The 24,380-nt window shown below is 34.0% G+C and overlaps 2 protein-coding genes across 8 annotated transcripts in view; one reads left to right on the top strand and one right to left on the bottom strand.

The window, feature by feature from the left end:
• The window catches only part of IQCB1 (IQ motif containing B1), a 46,671-nt gene extending 35,220 nt beyond the window's left edge, over nt 1-11,451 (bottom strand). The window contains exons 1-7 of one of the 4 annotated variants that reach the window (XM_074301349.1): nt 11,331-11,451; nt 10,699-10,833; nt 7,442-7,556; nt 6,879-7,041; nt 5,930-6,059; nt 1,795-1,888; nt 1,143-1,242 (exon numbers count right to left, since the gene is read on the bottom strand). In XM_074301349.1, coding sequence (XP_074157450.1) covers nt 1,143-1,242; nt 1,795-1,888; nt 5,930-6,059; nt 6,879-7,041; nt 7,442-7,541 — 587 coding nt within the window. In that variant the 5' untranslated portion in view covers nt 7,542-7,556; nt 10,699-10,833; nt 11,331-11,451. Of the gene's footprint in view, nt 1-1,142; nt 1,243-1,794; nt 1,889-5,929; nt 6,060-6,878; nt 7,042-7,441; nt 7,557-10,698; nt 10,834-11,258 lie in introns of all 4 variants that reach the window. The other 3 variants (XM_074301350.1, XM_074301351.1, XM_074301352.1) reach the window with 3 other exon arrangements.
• Nucleotides 11,452-11,545: 94 nt separating this feature from the next.
• EAF2 (ELL associated factor 2) overlaps nt 11,546-24,380 on the top strand; it is a 52,585-nt gene continuing 39,750 nt past the window's right edge. For 2 of the 4 annotated variants that reach the window (XM_074301354.1, XM_074301353.1), the window contains exons 1-2: nt 11,546-11,736; nt 19,641-19,735. In XM_074301354.1, the coding sequence (XP_074157455.1) occupies nt 11,631-11,736; nt 19,641-19,735 (201 nt within the window). In that variant the 5' untranslated portion in view covers nt 11,546-11,630. Of the gene's footprint in view, nt 11,737-11,779; nt 12,242-12,262; nt 12,951-19,640; nt 19,736-24,380 lie in introns of those variants that run through there. The other 2 variants (XM_074301355.1, XM_074301356.1) reach the window with 2 other exon arrangements.

The following is a 24,380-nucleotide window of genomic DNA, read 5'->3' as shown; positions in this document are numbered from 1 at the left end:
GAGTTCTTAGAGTAAATCAGTAGGTTGGTTTTCAGTGCTTAAGAGTTTGAAGAACAAAAAGGCATGGCAAATGGTTAGAAGACCTTAAGCTGATGGTAAACCTTGGTGGTTCTTCATCTCAGTGGAAGGATTAAAGCAGGTGACTCTCCTGACCAGCTTTTCCTCTGGGGTCTGGGTGGCTAGGGGACTGGGAGAAAGGTAGAGGAAAATTCAAGGAAAGAATTGTGCCCCCAAGCAGGCATACAACTAATAACTCTACAGATAATAACTATAAAACTTTAACAAATGTGATCGACATGGCCAATGTATGACTTTTTAAAATAAGCACCACCACTTTTTCCCACCTATGCCATCTCTAATCTTTTACAATCCAGTACAACAAGGTGATACTGTAACCAGGTCAAATCTCCTATCATTTTCCCTCCTCCAAGCCTTGCAGTTTCTAAAACTTTCCCTTTCAAATTAGGAAGCCCTCTCTACCAATTGAAGCTCAAAATGTCAAGGTCCAGTCTGAAAATTTATCACTCCCAGATAATTTCACTGACTAATTCCACAATAATTTCGTCTCTTACTTGATGATTCACTAGCATCAAACATACAGTAATACAGACAGTATTATCAAGACCTCTAAGATCCTAATTGGTTTCAACTCCACAATGTGTATTCAAGTATTATTTGCTATTGTTAATTTCTTGATGTTTATATACACTAAATATTCAATTAAATTGCAACCAGCCCACCAAACTAATTGAGTCCCCTTTTCCTCCATATTCCTCCATAGTAATGATTAATTTTGTTGCGCATTTCATGTGCTCAATTAACATTTACTAAAGGGACATTATAATGCAGGATTTTACATATCCTGATCAGCTTCCTGGGGCTAGGGAGAGAAAAAGGGCATCTTCTAATCTGATCATGTTTTGGGAAGTACTAATTCTAAGTACTTCTAGGCTCTAAAAGCAAAAAGAGCTCCATATGCATATTAAATTTTTGATATTCTATGATTCTAACTTTTAATTTTTAATGACAAATATTATTATTATTTCTCAAGTGTCAGGCACAAAGAACATAGTTTGCTTCTTAAAAAGTAATATAAATTAAATACATCTTCAGAGGAAAAAATATTACATAAACTAAGGCACCTTTTTACTTGTAAGATGTTCTGTAGTACAGTCATGATTGCAGATCCTGTTTCAACATCATCAGTTAGCAACAAGTGTAAAAAATGACCACTTTGTAGAACTGTCATAATAGAAAGAAAAAAGATCAAAGAAATGAATACTGAGGAAGCAAATATCAAGCTTCAATGAGATCTCAGCATTAAAACTGTGCAAAATACAGTTATTTCCTGCATTTTATATTTTACAATAAAGTTTATAAAGGCCAAGTTTTAATAATCATAAATATAAACTGTACCAGTTTTAGTGATTATCTGAACTTTGATTTTAAAATTCTTATCTATCACAAACCAGTGAACTTCACATGAGTTTCTTTTTTTCAATTTCTTGAAATTTTTTAGTGTTCTTCAATTTAAATAATTATTTTTCATTTAAAAAATGCTTAAATTCAAAAGGGGGCACATTTAAGTGGGGAACCATTAGTACTTCCATTTTAAACTTAATATATTTTTTTAAATAGCCAAATGAAATAGATTCAAATTTGCATTTATAATCCTTTTTCTGGTTACATATCTATAAAAAAAAAGTATCTGGACTGTTAGTATTTGCATTAAAATCTATAAGGATCCTTTAATGGTTATTTTGTTCTATGATTACCTACCTACTCTTCTCTTACCATTTTTAGTGAGTTGAATATGCCCTGTTAGAAGGCAGCACAGTGAGCCTATCACACTCTGGAAATGCCACAAGAATTCATCTTTTTCTTCATTCTTAATACAAAGAAAACACAGCAACTTTAATATAACTCTACCTGGGAATAAGAGAATATAAGTCCTTTTTCAAAGCTAAACCATTTATGAGGTATGTGACTTAAAGCAACTCAACTTTTGAGCCTTAGCTTTTTCCCCCTAGAAAATAGGGTTAATTTCACTTACCCAGAATTTAGTAGTTAAAAGGATAAAAAGAAATAATTACATGAAAAAGGTGTGAGAATTTTCTATGCCAGGAAAAATTCTACAAGGTTTTAGACTCACAGAATCTCAACATTTCAAAGTATTGAATAGAATCATAAAATTAAAAGAATAATAGTTTTTCCCACAAAATACATGCAAAGATAGTTTTCAACATTTACCCTTGCAAAATGTTGTTCCAAATTTTTTCCTTCCTTCCTCTCCTAGACAGCAAGCAATCCAATATAGGTTAAACATGTATATTTCTTCTAAATATTTTTCTACATTTGTCATGTTACATGAGAAAAATCAGAACAAAAGGGGAAAAACAAGGAAAAAAAAAAAGCAAACAAACAATAACAACAAAAAAAGGTGGAAAAAAACTGATTCAATTCATACAAAATCATAAAATTTAAATGGCACAAAGCTGGAAGGACCTTCAGAGGACATACAGTTCAAAATCTTCTCATCTGAGGCTCAGAGATTTTAAGATCACACAGGTAGTAAGGAAGATTTAGGCTCAAGTTCTAACCCCCCCGAATGAGTACTTTCTACTTACTGAGCCACGTTATCTCTTAACCATCTGGTCCAATTTGCTAAACCACTTCTACAATTCCCTGCAAAGTTGTCTTTCACTTTTATGGCATTTTCCAAGGCGCCCCTACAGTAGTCTGGGAATATATTCCTATAAATAAGATTCACTGATTTTTGATTATCAAAGTACCCTCTGGAATTTTTTTCCTAGATAGAGATGACACTGAAAAATCTGCTGCTCAAAGAAATACAGAATTTCAGAGTTGGAGGGGACAATAGTGGCTATCTGAACCCAGGACCTCTGGCTCCAAATCTCATGATCTCTCTACTATGCCAGATAGGGAGATGTCACTTTTTATATTATTATGCTAACATTAATTTACAATAATATAATAACATAATTATTTATATTAAAGATAGAGCTGAAAAGAGCACAGAAATTAGAACTTATCAAAGTCAAAAAAGACCTATAAGCCTATCCAATCCAACCCTTACCTGACCAAAAAATTCCATCTATAATATCCCCAATAAATGATCATCCAAATTTTGCTAGATCTCCAATGAGAGAGAAACCACTACTCAAAAAGGCTTTTGTATTTTTGCGTAATTCACTATGTACTGCAAGTTTTCTTTATAGCAAACTTAAATTTGTGTATCTGCTTCTACCAACTGTCCTGAATTCTGACATTTAGAGATAAGCAGATCAAATCTAACTGATTCTTCTTCCACAAGACAGCCCTTAATATTTCAAGCTATATCTCCCAGAACTAGAACTCTTTTTATTAGCCTTATTTTCTTTAGAAGAGATTTGCTTGCAACAGACTTGCTCAATACAGGGCCACCATAAATCTACAATTTGTTGTTTTTTGTTTTTTTTTTTTAAAGGCCAATTATCTTCAATGCAAAATAAGTACAATGTGATGAGGTATGCCTGTGCAGTGGTCATTTACAATGATAGTTCAGGTAATCTGGCTAATAGTTCTTCAATCTCATTCTTAAATTCCCTAAAAACTTCCAAGTGAATAGATTAGGTACACATTGCATTATGAAAATTACCATAGTAATCTAATATATAATAAGCCTAAAGAGCTAAGCTTTTGGAACAAAAACTCATTTGATGAAAAACTGAAAAACAGTATGGCAGAAACTAGTTATAGATCAACATCTCACATTGTATTCCAAGAAAAAGTCAAAATTAATACATAATTTACATATAAAGGGTGATACCATAAGCAAATTAAGAGAGCATGGAATGATTTGTCTGTCAGATTTATGGATAAAGAAAGAATTTAGGATCAAAGAAGTTAAAGAGGATGTTACAAAAATATAAAATAGATAATTCTGATTAAATTAGAAGTTTTTCACAAAGGACACCAATGCAACCAAAATTATAAGGAAAGCAGAAAACTGGGGGAAATTTTTTTGTAAGAAGTATCTCTGATAAAAACCCCATTTTTCAAATATACAGAGAAATGAGTCAAATTTATGAAAATTATAAAATTTATAAAAATACAATCAGTCCCCAAATAATAAATGATCAAAAATGAGCAGTATTCAGACAAATATCAAAAATATCTGTAGTCACATGAAAAAATGCTATAAATCATTAATTAGAAAATTGCAAATTAAAACAACTTTAAGATATTAATTCACATCTATAAGAGTGAGTAATATGACCAAAAAAAAGGAAAACATTGAATGTTGGAGAGGATCGTGGGAGATGGTTCATTAATGTACTGCTGTTGAAGTTGTGAACTGATCCAACCATTCTGGAGAGGAATTTGGAACTACAACCGGCAGCTAAAAAACTGTTCATAGCCTTTGATCTAGAAATAATCACTGCTAGGTCTATCACCATTCCTTCCCCTTCCCTCCCCAAGACATTAAAAAAAAAAAGGAAAAGAAACTATTTATACAAAAATATTTACAGCAGCTCTTTTTGTGATAGCTAAGAATTAGAAATGGAAGGGATGTCCATCAACTGGAGAATGGGTAAATAAACCACAGTATATGATTATAATGAAATATTATTATGCTACAAGAAATGACAATCAGGATGATTTCAGAAAAACCTGGACTTAACTGATGTATAGTGTAATGAATACAACCAGGAAAATGTTGTATACAGTAACAGCAATATTGTTCAATTAAGAACCGTGAATGACTTAGCTATTTTCAGAAATACAGTAATCCAAGACAATCCTAAATGATGAAGCATACTCTTTGCCTCCACAGAAAGAACTGATACTTATTGATACATGTTAATTTTTTATTTTCTTTCACTTTTTTCTTTTGAGTCTTCTTGTACAAAATGACTATTATGGAAACATTTTACATAATTGTACCTGTATAACCTATATCCGATTGCTTATTGTTTCAGGGAGGGGAGAAGGAAAGGAAATATATAATTTGGAACTCAAAATATGAAATAAAAATATGAAAAGATGAAAAAAACCCAACCTAAGTGTAAACCATCACATCCTGTAAGTTTGCTGTTTAGATCTACAAAAAGACCCCTGTCCATTCTTCTCACTATTTGATTTCCACAGAAAAAATGCAACTAGGAAACTCCTAAGCTTTCTTGGTAATCAGAAGCAAAGAATTGATTTGCCTCATCTCTCTGTGTTGCTGTTTCATTCCTTTCATATATGATCAAAAAGCTATCAATGATCCTCTAGCTAGTTTTATATACTCATTAAGAATCTTTTATGACTAAGTATAAATGGCAATAATTTATACCAAAATGTTTTAAAAGGAGTAAAGTGTTATGTAATTGTGAAAGATGTATTTATTCTTACTTGGAAATAAAATATTAAATATTTTTGTTTTGAAAGCATTAAGACATTATGCAAGTTTATAAGGCATAGAGGATAGTGAAACAGAGAGATTAAACAATTTCTAATTTTCTTCTGGCAAGTCAGCAGCTCAAAGAAAAAACTTTATTCTCATTCTCTCTCTTTGAAGGGGTTGTTAAAAGTATTTAATTTAGAAATGTAAATCTTCCTTCCTCCTACGTTTCCAGAAGGGGTTATATACTAAACTAGAGACACTGGAAACAAATATCCCTTTGGACAGTTTTGAAGACAAGTGGGAGAGGGCAGCCTTAAATATTGCTGTATTTTCCTTTATATTCTATTCCAAACAGAATTTTATAACTTTCAAGCGTAGTTTTCTCCTCTCTTCTTTTCTTTGCTTGCAACCAAAAAAAATGTTGCAAGTTGCTGTTTTATTTTTTATTCTTATTTTCCATCAAATGTCAACTGAAAAATTATATTCTTTTCTTAAGATAGAAGTAATGTCTTCAGAGTGCTAAACACATGTACGTACCTCAACTGCACTGATGTAATATTTTTGCAATCGCCTTCCTAAAATCAGGAAATTTTCTGCAGCTGAAGGAAGCAATTCATTATAAAATTCTTCTGCATTTTCTGTTGGCTCCAAGCCCACACAACATTGGCTAAAACAAGAACATAGTTCTGTGATTTGGTTTGCACTTATTATAAATGTAAATTGAACATTAAAGCTATCATAAATATTGAACCTTTTTAGCCACAATTCCCTTTGCATTTTTTTCATGATAAACATTTGCCTGATAAACAAAGGAATCAAACTGGTGATTTTCAGAAAAAGTAAACCTATTTAGGAAAAATAAACACACTATGGATCATGCCAATAGTCACATTTAAATAATGAAGACCTATATACAGTCAAGATATGTAATTCCGTTTCCAGTATTTAAAATACATAATTCCTTTTCTAATAATTCCTTTTCTCAGAATGTGAAAACAAAGAAAAGTTAAATACAATTAATTCATTGAGCTTTCCATTGTCAGGCTTTTTCAACAAATGGACTCACTGCTATAGTTTTCCATTAAAACAAACATCTGTTTGCTGGCACTTTACCAACAAGAAAGAACCAGAAATTCACATTTCTGATACTCCCTATTATATAAAACCTTCAACCTAGGAATAGATGCTAAAGATTACAGAATGCTGGAATTAGCATAGGATGTTGCTTATATAACATTTTATTCTATTTTGGTTGGGATGGAGGGAAACTAGATTTGATTTCTTAACCAATACTGATTTACATATCTAAAACACTATTTTTTCACTCATTTATGAGTCTCCCAAGAAAAACAAGGAAAATTACAACTTTCCATTCTCCAAAAGATTAGCTAATGGTGTTTTCCTTATAAGAATGTAAGAGATTCCAGGATGAAAAGTGGAATAAATTGAGCAAGAATTATTTCTTGATTCATTTCTTCATCTTTACCTTAATATTTGTGCAAGTTGGGAAATAGTCATCCAACCATCTTGGATTTTGGTGTCATCTTTTCTAAGGACCAATAGACAATATCGAATGAGATCATAGCAATATATGTCCTGCTTAATCTTCTTTAATTCTGAGCTTTCCAAAGGGGCACTGTTTAAAATTTCTGAGGCAAAAGGAAACAGAGCCACATTTAGTTATTTCCACCACTATTACCATGGCTTTTAAACATTGTTTAATGATAACTTTTAAATGTATACATTGTTAATGATAACTTTTAAATATATCAGCATGGCTTGTTCAAAGATACTCAATATTTAATCCGGTTTTGATGACTATATTTCAGGATTCAAAGTAAAATATACTGTTCAACACCTCAGTTATTTACAGGAAAGAAAATGCAAATGTGCTCTAGAACAACAGTCAATATAAGATATATATATATATATATATACATATATATATACAGTTTAAAATTAGATGATTAAAATATAACTTCCCAAAATAACTTTGGAAGTTGAGATTATGGCTTCATTATTCAAATATATATTATATAATGAACTTACCTTTTAATTTCAACAATATAACAGGAACATTCTGTTCAGGGCTTTCTGTAACTTCAGCAGCTAGAGACAATATCCTTGGATCCACAATGACTGATTCCATTTTCCACTAATTATCCTTTAATAAAAAAAAGTAATACAAGTCAGGTAAGAATCCTATCACATTGTATTATTATTATTATTATTTTGAGGCTGGGGTTAAGTGACTTGCCCAGGGTCACACAACTAGGAAGTGTTAAGTGTCTGAGACCACATTTGAACTCTGGTCCTCTTGAATTCAAGGCTGGTGCTCTATCCACTGTGCCACCTAGCTGCCCCCACATTGTATTATTAAAACATTTTAAATGGGGATAATAGTAGGTTAATAACATTTCACATTTGTTACATTAAGTTAAAATTTTAAAAATCTACATATAATCTGGCATTATAAAAAAGGTACCAGATCTGGAGTCAAAGTTTTATTACCATCTAGTTCAATTATCTCTTTGACCAAATGTATCACCTGGGGAAAGCCTAGATTTGAAATTATAGGAGCACCTGGACAAAAACCCTAACAGAAAGCAGAAAGAGCTTCATTAAAGGTAATAAAGACTAACAAGTTTCCATTAGTAAGAAGAATCCTCCATTAAAATCATTGCAAATTAGAAATCAGATATGTAAAACTTTCATCATTACAGGCTTACTCAACTAGGGCAGTCCTTTATTTAACTACTCCTAGCTATGTGCCTTAAGAGCTAAGCCTCCGAAACTATGGGTAATAACCCCATATGGAGTTAGGTAACTGAATCTGGGTGTTGTGAAATTATTTTTTATTATCAGTAAATGTTTTAGTTATATATCTATATGACCAAGGCTAAGTAAAAATTTCTCAGGTGAAAAGAGATCATGAATGAGAAAAGACCTGTCCCAAAGAGGTCACATTCAGTTGTTCTGAGGTTTCCTAACAGTCCAATGAGCAATTCAGCATCTTGGATAAAACCAGCCCTGAAGTTAGGAGGACCTGAGTTCAAGTTTGGCCTTAGACACTTTAACACATCCTAGCTGTGTGACCCTGGGCAAGCCACTTGACCTCAATTGCCTTAGCAAAAAAAAAAAAAAAAAAAAGGAGAAGAAGAATTAGAAGAAGGTGGTTCACCAGTCCAGGTTCAAACAGTGGTCAATACAAGCTTAGCAGGTGGTGCATATAGTTTCATGATCAAGTTCAGAACAAATATAACCATAGTTAAAAGCAAAAGAGGGAAACAATATATTCACTTTGTCTTTCTATAAAATATTCAGATTTCCAATCTCCCAATTGTCTCAAGTCACTTCATCTCTGGAAATACAGAAGAGTTCCACCCACAAGACATCTTGTCATCAGAGAATTCATACAAAAAAGGACAATGAATATCAGAAAGCCTTTAACAAAAACTGCGATCTTATTCTTCATTAGAGAATTTATACGGAAAGAAACCTTATAAATATAATGCAAAGAGAAAAGCCTTCAGCCACAGAGGACATTTTAATGAAAAGAATTTATGCTGGAAACAAAAACCCTGTAAATGCAAAAGGTGTTTCCAGTCAAGAGAGCCTGGAGTCGAATTTTAGCTCAGCCATAAGTGTCACTTCCCCTCAGAAGTACCTTGATTTCCTTGTCTATAAACATATTCCAGTCCACCACAAATCTTTTGACTTGAAGTTAAGGCAATTAAGTGATTAGATTAAGCATCTTATACTTTATTAGCATCTGACCATGCTAATGTTCATGGAAGCAACATGGTTACAAAAATAAAGTCCTGAAAGAATGCAAACAGTGGACACAATCACAAAATTTAAAAAAAAAAAATTTCATATAATTCCATTTTCTCCAACTATTGTTACCATACACACTTATCAGGAAGGTCAAAAGACCTCAAATCACCTGGAGTATAACTCACCAGGAAATGAAAAATGCCCCAGGACTTTTTTTCTGAATTTGACTATTCTGTGAATACCTGAAATTGTTAAATGTACTATTATATCTAAGACTACATACTGAATAGTTTAAAGCTGATACAAGTTATACATATCAAATCATTTAAAATATATTTCCATGTTAGGTCATATTGTGAAAGAAAAATGGGAAAAGGGAAAAAAATACAAGAAAGAAAAAGCAAACAAAAAGGTGGGGAAAAAAAAGTGAAATGTATGCTTTCATAGGCATCCTGTCTCCACAGTTCTCTGTATATGGATGGCATTTTACATTCCAAGTCTATTAATATTCTATGCTAAGCATATTTTCCAGATCACTTTAATCACCTCAAACTTATTTTAATCTTTACAATTCAGTAAACATGATTCAAACTAATATTTATAATTACGTATTTTTTTTGTTTTGTTTTTGTTTTTTTCCCTGAGGCTGGGGTTCAGTGACTTGCCCAGGATCACACAACTAGGAAGTGTTAAGTGTATGAGATCACATTTGAACTCAGGTCTTCCTGAATAATTATGTGTTGTTATAAGCATCAGTTGTACTATACTGTAATGAAATACTATACTAAAAATACTCATGTTTATAGTTTTTGTAATGTTCTTCCCTTATAGCTAGTTTTCACTTCTGTCAGGGTGCCTCTCTTTTGCTTCCTCTAATTTATTGTTTCTAATCTACTCTAGACTGAAGAGATGATTTACATATAATTTTAACACTGCAAGTTAAGAACTTAAAGTTCTTAAACAGATCACAGAGCTAATTTAGTCCAACCTTTTCATTTTACCAACAAGGGTAATAAGCTAATAAATACTAACCCTAACATATGGAGTTGAAGATTTACAAAAAACTTTACTAATATCATCATATATTTACAACTGCCTAAGGAGGTAAGATGCTCTTATTATGCTATTATTTGACAGATGAGGAAAATGACTGATCCTGGGTACCACAGCTAGTTCAATATTTAAAATTGCATTTGATTCCAAGTCCAGCATGCTATACACTGCTCTGCTTAACTGCACAGAAGACCACAGTTCAAAGAAATCTAATCAATTTCAACCTGTCAATTTTCTGCAGGGTGGAGCAAGGGGAGGAGAGAGAGAGAGGAAGACATCACAGGGAGGGAGGGACTAGCCCAAAGCACTAAGATGGTAACACAATTCCAACACTGCTGTTTGAATGGGTCAGGAACTGAGAGACCCAAGTTGAAATCCGGTCTTGGACACTATCTGAGGGATCCTGAGCAGCTCCCTTAAGTTTTCTCATGTAACACGAGATCACAGCATCTACCTCGCAGCGTTTGGTACAGTACCTGGCATACATTTGGCGCTTAATAAAAGGATGTTTCTCTCAGTCCCCTTTGCTTATGCTCAGCACACAAAGCGTTGTTTCAACGTTGCCCAGGTAACCGAGGTGCCTCTCCTCCAAAAGCTCCAGGGAACCTGCTCTACGAGGGGGACGGAGGAGGGAAGTTTCACGCATGAGTGGGAAAGGACATTCGAGGGCGAGCCCAGACCTGGGTCTCAAATCGCAATCCACCACTGGTCTCTCAGCTGTGTAATTAAGGACAAGGAAGTCCCTTCTAGCCCTCCAAGACCGGCCCGTGTGGTTTGGCGTCACGGACTCCAGAGTACCTCAGGCCGCAACGCCACGCGGCGTAAACTTCCTTTCCCTAGATGGTAGCCGAAAATTCTTCCGCCGACTGGTCAGATAGCAAAGTTCTCTGTACCCCTCCGCGCCCCGCTGCCCCGCCTCCTTTTACCTCCGCCCTCCCGCCCTCCCTCCCTCCCTGCTCCCTCCATCTCCGCCTCCCCCGCCCCCTCGTTTTAGAACTTGCATCTACAGTAGCCTCGCTCTTACGCGGGGTATTACCAAGCGTAATGAAGCTGCGGTCGTCCACGTCAGAGCGAGGGGCAGCAGACGTGGTGGCCAAATGATGAATACCTCTCTCCCCCGACCCCCACGTTCACGAATGAACGGAGGCTGCGCAAACCAGCTGCTGGCGCTCGCGGATCGAAAACCCTTCGGCGGCTCCACTCAAAGCTCCCACGGCCACGCCCCCAATCCCGCTTGGGTTGTCAAGCAACAGCCAATCCACGCCTCCGAGGATCCACATTGGCCCGTTCTGGGCTCCGCCCCGCGCCCCGACCAGCATGCAACCGGGAGCGTGCAGTAAGAGGCCGGCAGGCTGTGGCTCCGGGTCTAGGTGGCAGGTGGCGTGCTGCCTAGTGGCGGCTAAGGAGGATGAATGGGCCGTCCGGAGCTCCGTATTTTGACAGCCGGGAGCGGGTGCTAAAGTTGGGAGAGAGTTTCGAGAAGCATCCGCGCAGCGCCTTCCACACCGTGCGTTGTGAGTGGGGCAAGAAGGGGGCTATACTTCGCCTTCATTACTGGCCCAGTGGGTTTTTTCATTTGTGAATGACTCCCCAAAGTCTTCCTCACAGATGTCCCCATTTTTTTCCTACGGAGAAAGATCTTTCCTGTCTTCTCTGCCTCGTAAACGCTTTTGTGGGTCCCCGGGCGGAGACATAAAAGAGAAGCTGGGGGGGAGGGGTTGAGTGACAGTCGGTGACAGGCAGACAGAACTCAGGTGAATGACAGGGAGGGGCTCCGAGGTGACGGACAGACAGGTTCTTCTGATGTAGAAGGGAACAAATGAAAGATGAAGCGAACCTGGAACCGTTTGCAAGGCAGTTGGTGCCATACTAGTATTATAGAGGGGGGGGAGGGGGCGGCTGGGGTCACCACAGTTCCTGACCTCTTGCCGATGCCCTGTTTTCTTTTCCTACCTTCTTCCATCTCCTATCACTACCCCAACCACATGGATTTTGTGAAGACGTAAGAAAGATTCTCATGTATGTTCTTTCTTCTACAACATTTATTAAGAGTCCACTTTAGGGAAAGTAGAATTTCAGGGGTTTAAAAAGATCTCCCGTGGTCACTTGTGATAAATTTAGCTCTTCTCAGCAAGTGATCCAAAACAACGCTAAGAGATTTAGGATGGAAAGTACCGTCGGAATCCAGAGGGAGAATTGTAGCCACTGAATGCAGATGGAAGTATACTAGTTTCACTCCCCTTCCCCCTTCTCATGGTTTTTCCGTGTTCTGATTTTTCTTTCACAGCCTGACTATTTATGTTTAACGTGGTTGTATAGGTATAACCTATGTCAAATGATGACTTGCTATCTTGGGGAAGAGGGAGGTAAATTGAGGACTCAAAATCTTACAAAAATGATTGTATTTTTACATGTCATTGGAAAAATTACAAAAATACTATTAACTGGTGGAAAAAAAGAAAAAATCTATCTGTTTTCAAGAAGTTCCACGTATTTTGGAATTTAACTCAAAATATTTGTAGAATACAGGTAGAAAGACTAGTGATTAGATTTATGTTTGCTGGGTACTAGTGTGGCTCTCTGCCTACGCCAAAAAAATGGATGTTTCCTTTTTCTTTCTCTTTTTTCTCTTCCTCTTTCTTGGTTTTTCTTAATTTGAAAATGGTTATGGTTGACAAACTGAAAGAAAAAAATTTAACAGAGTTGAAGAAGATACCAAACTAATCAGGTGGGTGATAGAGCTTTTATTTGAAGGTAGAGTACTCAGAACACTTTAGTCTGAAAAATGTAGAAGCTTGAAAATATCTGTTTCATGAGATGTGATTGAAATTCATAAAATCATAACATGATAGACATGAACAGATGGTTTTAAACCAAATAAAAAGTTCACCTAGTATAAGAGGTAAAGAAGGTATTAAGTTGTGAATGAAAAGTACTGGTTATCTTTTCGGTCACAGTCCAAATACTTGAATAGGTATTCAGGCTAGAGCATTCCTGACAATTAATCATTGAGTCTCTTCTTGAAGACCAATGAAGAGGAAGTCAGAATGAAGAGTAGTCTCTGCTACTGAAGAGATATTAGGATCTAATTGTTAGTTTTTTTTTTCTTACACATTTGCTTTTCTAAAGTAGACGAAGTAGGTATGCACTCCATATTCAAGCAAAACAAATCTAATTTCTCTTTAATATGACAATCCTTTAAGTTGTCATGTGCTCTTGTTCTCCACTACAGAGAGTAAACAAGTTTTCTGTGCTATAATACCCACTTGGTTATCAGTCTCCTCACTAGTCTACTTTCTTCTGATATACTCCAGCTTTTTAATGTTTTTCCTCTTGCTTCAGATGTTTACTAGTTATGCATCCTTGGGCAAGTCATTGTTTGCCTCAGTTTCCTCATCTGTAAAATGGGGATAATAACATCTACCTCAAATAAGATAATAATTCTAAAGTGTTTGGCACAATGCCTAGCATATAGTAACACTATATAAGTGTTAACTGTCAAATGTGGCAGTTAGTAATGGACATAATAGTTCAGATTTGTTCTGTTTAGGATGGGTAATAGCAGGACATGTATGACATTTATTGATGCTTGTTGTATTCTTCCTTTGCTGTCATCTATTATCATCTCATTTGCCATTAATAATGATCCTATCACTTACTTTGACCTTTCAATTGCTTGCAAAATGACTTTTTAAAAAAATGTTTTCCATTAATATTTATCACTAAACTTTGGTGCTCCTGATGTTTTTCTTAAAAAAGACTGTCATTTTTTAACCTGCCATAGCATCTTCTATATGTATCTTTTAAAATTCTAAGTTAACCAAATCTCTGTGAATCCATATATGTCTTTTTATACAATTTCTTTTCTTCTTCAGAATAGAAGTATTTTAATAATAACCTTAAAATGGGACATTAAGGAAAACAAGTGATATTTGAATATATTCCTGGCATTTTGAGATTGACATCATAGGAGAACAATTGTATTCTCTCACCTTGCTTCATAACCATATTCAGAACAAAAGTGAGCTTGATGTTCCTTTCCAGTGTGTCATTTTAATTGATAAGTGCCTATTGAGTATATATGGTGAGCATAGTATCTTGAAGGATACAAAAGAAGGAAGAAATAGTTCCTGTGCTCAACTTTATAATCTTGTAAGAGAAAACAATGTATAAGATGACTAGAGATTAGGACTGCACAACATTTAACAACTGCTTATAGAATTATATTTGATCCTCTGGTAATTCAGATAATAGATACAGTCACAAGAAGCATAAAAGCACCATCTGAGAAGACTACTCTCCTCCAATCCTAGCTTCCCACATTGTTAAATATTGATGTGTGGTGGGTTCTGCAATGATAGGCCTAGGCAGAGAGTAGGAGGATAAAGGAGTACAAATTCCTAAGGAGGCACCTTTAATACTACCACTATTTCCTAAGCTCCAATTTATTTCCTTTTTTTCTCTTCTCCCAGTATCTTTTCTCCAAAGAAACCTAGGCAGCTATAAATAAAAAATTTGGAATAGATTGTAGTTTTATCTGAAATGTACATGAACATTCGTTAAAGATGTAAAATTACCATCTATGTACACCCTTCTTACTTAGGACTTATGAAGAAAAAAGAGAGAAGGCACTTACTAGAATAGAGTAAGATCAGTCAGTAAATAAATATTCATTAAGAACCTGCTGTGTGCTAGATGCTGTAGTAAGTGCTGTGGATACAAAGAAAGGTAAAAGGCAGTCCTTACTCTCAATCTAATTGGGGAAGATAAAAAGCAAATAGTTATTTTCAAATAAGCTAAACATAGGATAAATTGGAAATATCAGAAAGACACTAGAATTGAGAGGAATCAGAAAAGCTTCCTGTAGAGAGCTGAAATCCTGGGATTTTAGCTAGGACTTAAAGAAAGTCAGGAAATAGAAATATGGAAGGAGAATATTCCATATATGGGAGATAATCAATCAAAACATCCAGAGTTAAGTTAAGAGATGAGTATCTCGTTGAAAAAATAGCAAAAGGGCCTTTATCACTGGGTCACAGAGTGTGTGTGAATATATGAAGGGGAGGCAGAGTGTAAAGAAAACTGAAAGGTTGTAGGGTTCTGGATTATAAAAGATGTCAAAGGACAAAGGATTTTATATTTGATCCTCAAGGTAATAGGGAGCCATCAGAATTTATTAAATTGGGCCAGGGGTGGAGGATGGGACTTGTGCTTTAGAAAGATCTATTTTGTGAACCAAATCAGTTCCAATAGAGCAGTAATGAACTGAACCAGCTACATCCAGCAAAAGAACTCTAGGAAATGATTATGAACCACTACATAGAATTTCCATTCCCTCTAATTTTGTCTAACTGCATTTTGAATTTCCTTCACAGGCTAATTGTACACTATTTCAAAGTCCGATTCTTTTTGTACAGCAAAACCACTGTTTGATCATATATACATATATTGTATTTAATTTATACTCTAACATGTTTAATATGTATTGGTCAACCTGTCATGGGGGGGAGGGGAAAAATTAGAACAAAAGGTTTAGCAATTGTCAATGTTGTAAAATTACCCATGCATACATCTGGTAAATAAAAACTATTAAAATAAAAAAAAATTTTTAAAGAAAGATCTATTTTGAATGGAGAATGTAATGTAATAAGGCAGAGAGACCACCATCAGGCTATCTATAACATCTATAACAGGTATCTAAACTAGGGTGGTGACAATATCAGAAGGAAAGACGTATATAAGAGACATTGTGAAGGTAAAATCAATGACGAAAGAGTTGTTTTGAAAGGTAACTGAGAATAAAGAACTGAGGATGGCATAGAGAAGTTTGAAAAATGTGGGGAAGTTTTGGGGGAAATTAATGAGTTCAGTTTTGGTCATGTTAAATTTAAGATGTCTGTGAGACATCTAGTTTCAGATGTCTAATAAGGAGTTTAAGATGCAAGAGTGGAGGTCAGCAGAAAGGCTAAGGTTGAATAAGATTTGAGAATTATCAACATAGAGATAATAATTTAATACATGAGAGCTGAGGAGATTACTAAGTGAAATTATATAGAAGAATAACAGAAGAGGGCCCAGGAAAAGCCTTGGAGGATACCTGGAATTGACATGTGTGAAGATCCAGCTAAGAAAACTGAAGAGTAATCAAGTGAGGAGAAAACGAACCAGGAGAGTAATGCCATAAAAATTAAGATAGAAGAGAGGATCAAGGAAAAGAGTGTGATCAGCTGCAGAGAAGTCAAGAAGGATGAGGTTTGAGAAAAAAGCCATTAGAGTTGGTGGCTAACCATAAGTTGGAGAATGGCTGAATAAGTTATGGTATATGAACTTTATGGAATATTATTGTTCTATAAGAAATGATCAGGATGATTTCAGAGAGGCCTCGAGAGACATGAATTGATGCTAATCGAAGTGAATAGAACATAAACATTGTACACAGCAACAAGATTATATGATGATCAATTCTGATGGACATGGCTCTCATCGACAATGAGATAATTCAGGCCAGTTCCAACAGTTTTCTGATAGAGAGCCATTTGCACCCTTAGGGAGGACTGTGGGAACTGAGTGTGGATCACAACATAGTATTTTCACTTTTTTGGTATTGTTAACTTGCATTTTATTTTCTTTCTTTTTTTTTTTTTTTTTTTTTTTTTTTGACCTGATATTTTCCTGTGCAACAACATAATTGTTTAAATATGTATGCCTATTTTGGATTTAACATATATTTTTACCATGTTTAACATGTATTGAATTACAATATATGTAATTCATAGTTGGAACACAAGATTTTTCAAGGGTCATTGTTGAAAAAATTATCCTTGTATATGTTTTGAAAATAAAAAAACTTCAATTGAAAAAAGGATTTGGTGGCTGTTACTAATTTTGGAGAGGAGTTTCTGAAGAATGATGCCGTCAGACTCTAGAGGGTTAAGGAGAGTAAGAAAAAAAAAAGAATCATCTGTTATAGGCAGCTTTTTTCAAGAAATTTAGGTAAAAAAGATGAGCTCAAGGATGGTAGTAGGGATGGCTATATCAAGTGAAGGATTTTTGAAGATGGGAGGAGACATGGGTATGTTTGTAGGCAGTAGGGAAGGAGCCAGTAGGTGAAGAAATTGAAATGAATGATAGAATGAGGATGATAAATGGAGCAGTCTGCTGGAGAAGATTGGATGGAATGACATAACTGTACAGATAGAGGGGTTTGTCTTAGCAAGGAGAAGGGCTACTTCTTATTTGGATGATGTGAGATGAGAAGGGGAAAAGAAAGGATTTCTCAGTGATAAACAGCTTTTATTTTTTTTAAAGGAAAACATGAAACCAAGCTCTCACTTAAATAAGTGGGGACAGGACTAGACTTGGGATATTTTAGGAAGGATGAAAAGGTTTAAAAAGATTGTTATGGTAAGGGAATAATGAGTTAACTAGAGAACTATAAAAGAATTGCACAAATGTAGCAGTGAAAGCAGTAGATTTGGGGAACCTTTTCATACCTGCTGTTTCTCTCCCAAGTTAATAATAAGAAAAATAAATATAAAAAACATGAAAAGATATCGATGCTTAAGAACCAAGTAATGGGGAGAAGAAATAGGCAATGTACTATCACATATTAGAAGAAAAACAACTGGGCAGAAGTAAATTACTTCATCAGTGTGAGGTATAAAACTATGTGTTTATAGTGAAAATAAGCAGAAATGATAGAAGAATCTACATTTTGTTATATTTATTTGATGCAGTAAGGTTTTCATATCATATTGATGAGGTAAGTAATGTGTCTTCTTAATACATATGGAGAAATCAAAGCTCTCACATTAAATTATTTGCCTATGGTCATAAAGTAAGTAGTAATTATCATTTTTTTTAATTCCTGGACTCACTCAGAGCCTGTGTTAGTTATGAATCCATTACCTCAGCAGCCCAATGATACCCTGTGCCCTAACATTTGAAAGATCACTGTTAATACAGAATATTTTTAAGGATTTATGACATTCTAATCCCCATGAAATCTGGATAACATGACCAACAAAGAGGGGTAAATATTTTTCCAGTCCTTAATCATCAAGAAAAATCTTAGGTGAAAAATATTTCAGTGACCTCCACTTCCACTATTCTTCAAACTCCATTTGGCATAGTTATGCTTTCAACTTCTCACCATCACTCACAATCGTTGTTCTTAAAAGATTCTGGACACTTAAATTCCCATTTCAGAGCACAATCTCTTCTTCTATCTTATTCATCCTGTGTACTTACTTACATACTGTGTATTTAGCAAATATTTGATGATTGTTGCAGAGAAATGCAATTTTGCACAATAGATAGAGAATTGTAGATAGAACACTGACTTTGAAGAAAAACCTGGGTTTCAGTCTTACCTCTATAAGACTGGGAAGATTGCATGACCTTTTGGAACCGCAGGTACCTCTGTCTAAGTTGCAAGACAAGTTTAGATCTGTTTTAGTAGAGCTTCCTTTCCAGGAGTTCATTATGTAAATGAAATCATAAATGTGTACAAAATCTTTACTTGTATTTAAATATTTTGTATTTTTTGGTTTTCTTTATATTCTCTATGTGCTTATTATATGTATATGATGTATCCTATGTTAGATTGTGAGCTTCTTGAGATCTTTTTTAATTCTTTGTATTTGTATCCTAAGCACTTAATCCGTTGGTACACAGTAGGTACACAAGTAATAAATAAATACTTGTTGAATATCATCTGAAATTAAAGATCATTGTTGAAGCATATTTTAATTTTGCAAGGAACAGTGAATATTGCTATTGTGAATTTCTCAGAAGCACTACCAGAATTGTTTGGCCATATGTATTAAAATGAATCATTCATTCTTATATTATATCACTTCCATAACACAATCTTAACATTTTATAAAGCTTCTAGTATTGGTTACAATACTTTATTTGCAGAGAGCTTTATTAGATGCAAGTCAACAATATAGTTTCTAACTTAGAGGATCTTACAATCCAGTGAGAAAATACATTTTTCAGGTAGTGAGACTGGCCATGGACAAGAATCGAAAGGAGGGTACTATTTGTTTAAAAAAGAATAATCTGTCAATTTGTAAATAGCAGCTTTGCTACAGATTATCTATAATGTTGTATTACATACATCAGCTTTTCTAAGCAATGGTGGAAACATAATGATTTCTTGTGATTTTTAGAAGCTATAAAACTATACATTTGACCTTTAACTAGATCAAATGATTTAAAATATTAAAAATCATATGTCCCACATACATATTCTTTTCTTAGTTACATATAAAGAAACAAACTTGATTGAAGGTTTTTTGTTTCTGTAGTTATTTAAACATTTTTTCAATATTTATAAAACATATCCAACTTTTGATATTTTAAGTAGCAAATTTTGCTATTCGTCAAGATCAGTGTTGTTGTTTGTTTTTAGATGACTTTAAACCTGCATCTATTGATACCTCTTGTGAAGGAGATCTTGAAGTTGGCAAAGGTGAACAGGTGACAATAACACTGCCAAATATAGAGGTAAGTATTGTCATCCATTTAAAAATAACACAATATTTAAATAGGGAAGCATAGTCTGAATTAGAGCTAAAAGAAAATTAAAATTTTGAGTCTGAAGAGTTGAAAAATTTCAAATTCACACAAAACTTTAATTCTCTAATTAACAATATGAATTGTTTAATAGTTCTAAGATTTTTACCAGCATATTCTATTAATTTGAAGTATTTATATAACCTGGTTTCTAAAAAGAACCCTTAAAAGTTTAATTCATTTAATTGATGTTAGGTAGAACAGTATCTAAATCCTTTTAGAAATGTTTACCTTTTTTTTTTTTTTTTTTTTTTTTTTCAGAAAAATATCTAAAGAGATTTTTTGATAGAATGTTCCAGCCAAGAATTTACTATAGTTTGTTTACATTTTAGGGTGTTTTTTTTTTCAAAATGTTGAATTTAACAATTAAGCAAATAAAATGTGTGCATTCATATTTACAATAGAACAGAAAAAAAGGATTGTGTTTTGAAATTATGTATTATATTTTTATTTTTAAGTATATAATAAATTTAATATGTAATTTTTTAATTGCCTTGCCTGTCTGATTTCTTTTGGCCTTCTCTTTGCATTAAAACTGCTTTAATTACACTTTTTTTTCCTTTCTTTTTTTCTTCTCTTTTGGGAGAGAAAGGGCAACTCTTTTCTTAGATCCTTCTCCATTTTGACTTCTTCCAATGAAAAAAAAAAGAAAAAAGAAAAATAAAATTTTTGTTATTGATATATATTTGTCTTAAATACTTTGTGTTCCTTTCTGAGTTGTCCTAAGGGAAAATTGAAAATATAATGCTGAAATTCGTAAAGTATTATGATAATACTTATTTTAATTCAGTTTAATTCAGCAAATATTTATTAAGTGCCTACTATGATTGCCCAACTCTACAGTTGTTTGGCTTACAATCTAATAATAAAGGAATATGGCACAGAAAACTCTACTACATAATGAATACCTAAAGTGCTATGTGGGGTGCAAGGAAGGAAAGAGCACGATCAACTGTTAAATCATAATCTAATAAGATGATCTTATTGTGACTATTAAAGATTGTCTCAAGCTTTTACTAACCCAATTCTTCAGTAATTAAAAAGCCTTCATTTAGTAACAACCACTACCATGCTAGACTAGCTATAAATTGTATTCTTGACAATAGATAATTCTTTCAAATTCGTGTGTGTGTGTGTGTGTGTGTGTGTGTGTGTGTGTAGAAAAAGAGAGATTTAATATGGATTAGGGTTTTTTTTTTGTTTGTTTGTTTGTTTTTAACAAATAATTGCCTCTTGCTATACCCACGAGAAGAACAAGGATTCCTATATTGAGGATATTTCCTCTGAATTCCATTCATTAATATTTATAAATTGTCTACTGGATGTAAAGTATTCTCACTTTCCTTAAGAGTTAATATCCCAAATTAAAAGCAGCAGAGATCAGGAAGAAGCCACTGACTTTGAAATAGGTTGTTTCTTAGAGTTTTTTCTCTCCCTTTCCTCCAAGTACCCATGAGAATGTTTTATGCTTTTTTCATATGAGACTCTGAGCATTTGCTGACCCAAGAGGCTCTAGATAACTGCTTGAGGGAAAAACATAGAAGCTAATAGCACTAGCACTAGGGTGGAATTAATATTTATTTCATTTCCTATTATTTAGAATGTTCAGTGAAAAGCCTTTTGTGCCTTTGTTCTTTCCATATACTGAAAAAAGCTTTATCCTTACTTATTCAGAAATACTCAAAAAAATAATGGATTCTTATATAAAGGAGACCTGGATGTGCACAATTTAACTCATGGCCTAAAAGTGAATATTTTTGTGTACTGATTGAATTTATTCTTAGGGAAATCTGATTAATCATAAATCATTTTGACTCACCTGAGAAAGAACGTTAAAATTTAGTCCTTGTCTACATCTCATGAAAAAAGTGAAAGGTAAAAGATTTTCAGTTTTTAAGCAAGCACTCAGGCTAATAAAACATTGAAAATAGAAGATGCTTTATTTAACTCACAACAGTTACAATGAATTTGTGCCTAGAACTATAAATAGTTCTTTCCTTCTCTACTAAGTCCTGTCTTCCCAGGAATTTATATAGTCCTCCAGATCTTCATTTCTTTTTCTTTTTCTCTTTCTCATCTATAACTTTGAGGTGTCTACTATGGAGGAAGATGGAAGAGAAACTTTATAATTCAATATATTTAAACAGTTGAATGTCTTTGATTCTATAAGCTAAGATATATTCATGTAGGGAATTCAGTATAGGGAGTGACTGGTGTATGTCTGCATAGGGATGTGTGTGTGTGTGTGTGTGTGTGTGTGTGTAAATGAAGATATTTTTAAAAGTACCTTTTGTAAAGGAAATAAGAAAATAACTCCATGAATATATTACAGGATATATTTATTAAACAGTATACTAAGTGGTAGGGAAGATAGATTATCATATAAAACATGGTCCTTTCCCTCAAGAATCTAAAAGTTTAGTAAATGCCTTTGAAAAATCCTGAATAATCATAATTTGAATAATGTTGTATGATATATGTATGTTGATATAGTCAGAAGAGTGGAAGAGCATAATTCTGGAAAAATTTTGTCTTTACACAGCTTCTCTTACTGTTCCACCTCCACTGTAATACTTGCTAAGCTAACATTATTTCAACTTCTTTGCAGCAACCTTTAATATAAACTCCAAGATGGTGGTCCTATCTAGACATATAGATACTAATTCAGTATAGAATCAAATCTTATGAGGCGTTTAGCCATGATGCTGGAGATTTATTCATAGTTCTACCTCTTGAATATGCAGCTTGAGTCATATTTGTAAATTAATAATAATCCACCTTGGTTTTTATAGTCCTAGGACATTCATGAGAAATAAAGAACAGAAAGTATATTCTTGAAGAGACTATGCATTTGCTCTCTCCCCCATTATGAAAATATCCCCTGAGATAAACTTTTTCTAAAATCCTCAGTCACCATGGAAAATGTGAGAAATTTATATTCTTTCTGGAAAAAAATGAGCATTCTCCCACTAGCTGGTAATTTTATAATACCCAAAAGCTTCTAATTTAATAATCCTAAGAATATTATTTTATATTAGTATAGTATTATATACTGTTTAGTATTTCCAAGTTTACCACTTTTTACAGTGTCATCAATAGCTTGTTTATAGATTTGTTCTAATGAGAACAATGTTACAGGTTTAATTCCCATATGGGCCAGTAAGTATTGCTATATTACCCAGCTACAGACTAGTGATCCCAGTCAGAACATACACTGTTCATCACAATGAGAATACTAGGTGAAAGAATATGAATAGATCATTGTTAAACTTTGCATACGATTGATGCAGTTGAAAATGCCTTGGATTAGACATTAGAAAACTTGAGTGTTCCAGTTCTGACCTAAGCTGTGACTTATTGGCTTTATTATTGTTAATAACTGCCCTGCTTGCCTCACCATAATACATTGGATAATGGACATAAAAGTATTGGACAGTATATATCACTATTTGGATATCAGATGTCATACTCTGGAAAGCTCCCTTAATGAAGGGCCCTTGAGAATCCTGCCTGTCCCCCAACACTACCACCCTTCACCTCAAAAGTCAGTTGACTCTTACTATCACTTCAGAAAGAGGCAGATTTAGTTAAGCAGTTAAGTAATACATTAGATAGAATGTAGGGCTTGGAGTAAGTAGACCCAAGTTAAATCTGGACTCACATATTTACTACCTGTATCACTTTGGGCAAGTCATTTAACCCCTAAGGAAAAACACTGCAGTATCTTTGCCAAGAAAACCCCTCCTAAGGACAACTAGATAGTGAAGTGAATAAAGTGTAGGCCCTGAAGTCAGGAAGAACTGAGTCCAAATCTGTCCTCAGACACTTAACACTTAGTAACTGTGTGACTCTGGGCAAGTCACTTAACCCCAATTGCATCAGCAAAAAAATCCCCAAAAAACAGTGCTCCCCAAAAAAGTCTCTGTAAACATGGGTTCACAAATAACTGAAAGAATTGAGTAACAACATTAATCTACCCCTATTCAAAGTACTTTGCTATGCTGCACTTCAACAAAGCTTGACAGAGACTTTTAAAAATTTTAACTATTGCCTGCCACAATCTTGAGAATTATACTCTATTATTGAAGTTAGAGATGAATCCTTATGGAAGCATGGCCTGACTTCCATATGTTCAGATCTCTGGGTAATTTCTCTGTTTGTATTAAACTGTTTTAAAAAATAAATGGAAAATGGCCAATATTCAAAATTTAGGTACTAAATTTTAGGGAAGAAAGAAAATCCATCTTAAGAAGACTATGGAAAGTACATGAGGGAAATAAAGTTTTATAACTACTTTTTCACCTGGTCTTTATGAATAAGATCAAATATGTTTTGTACTGTTTTCTGAAGTCCTTCCATTCTACTTAAAAATCAAAAGGCTCTCAAAAGAAAAATATTATTTCCTTTTTTTGATAATAATTGACATTGTATTAATGTATCCTCCTTCTCTGCCCTACATAGTAGTATAATTTGTATATCTCTTTTTCCTACTTGAATTTGTTTCAAGGATCTCTGGTTTTTGTCAGTAAAGGAATTCTGCCAACTTGGGTTTTAATAGTGCTATTATAGTCATCAG

Source organism: Sminthopsis crassicaudata, chromosome 3, assembly GCF_048593235.1.
Source record: "Sminthopsis crassicaudata isolate SCR6 chromosome 3, ASM4859323v1, whole genome shotgun sequence".
Classification (NCBI taxonomy): Eukaryota; Metazoa; Chordata; class Mammalia; order Dasyuromorphia; family Dasyuridae; genus Sminthopsis; species Sminthopsis crassicaudata.
The sequence above is the reverse complement of the archived record's forward strand: the minus strand, read 5'-3'. Positions and strand labels throughout refer to the sequence as shown.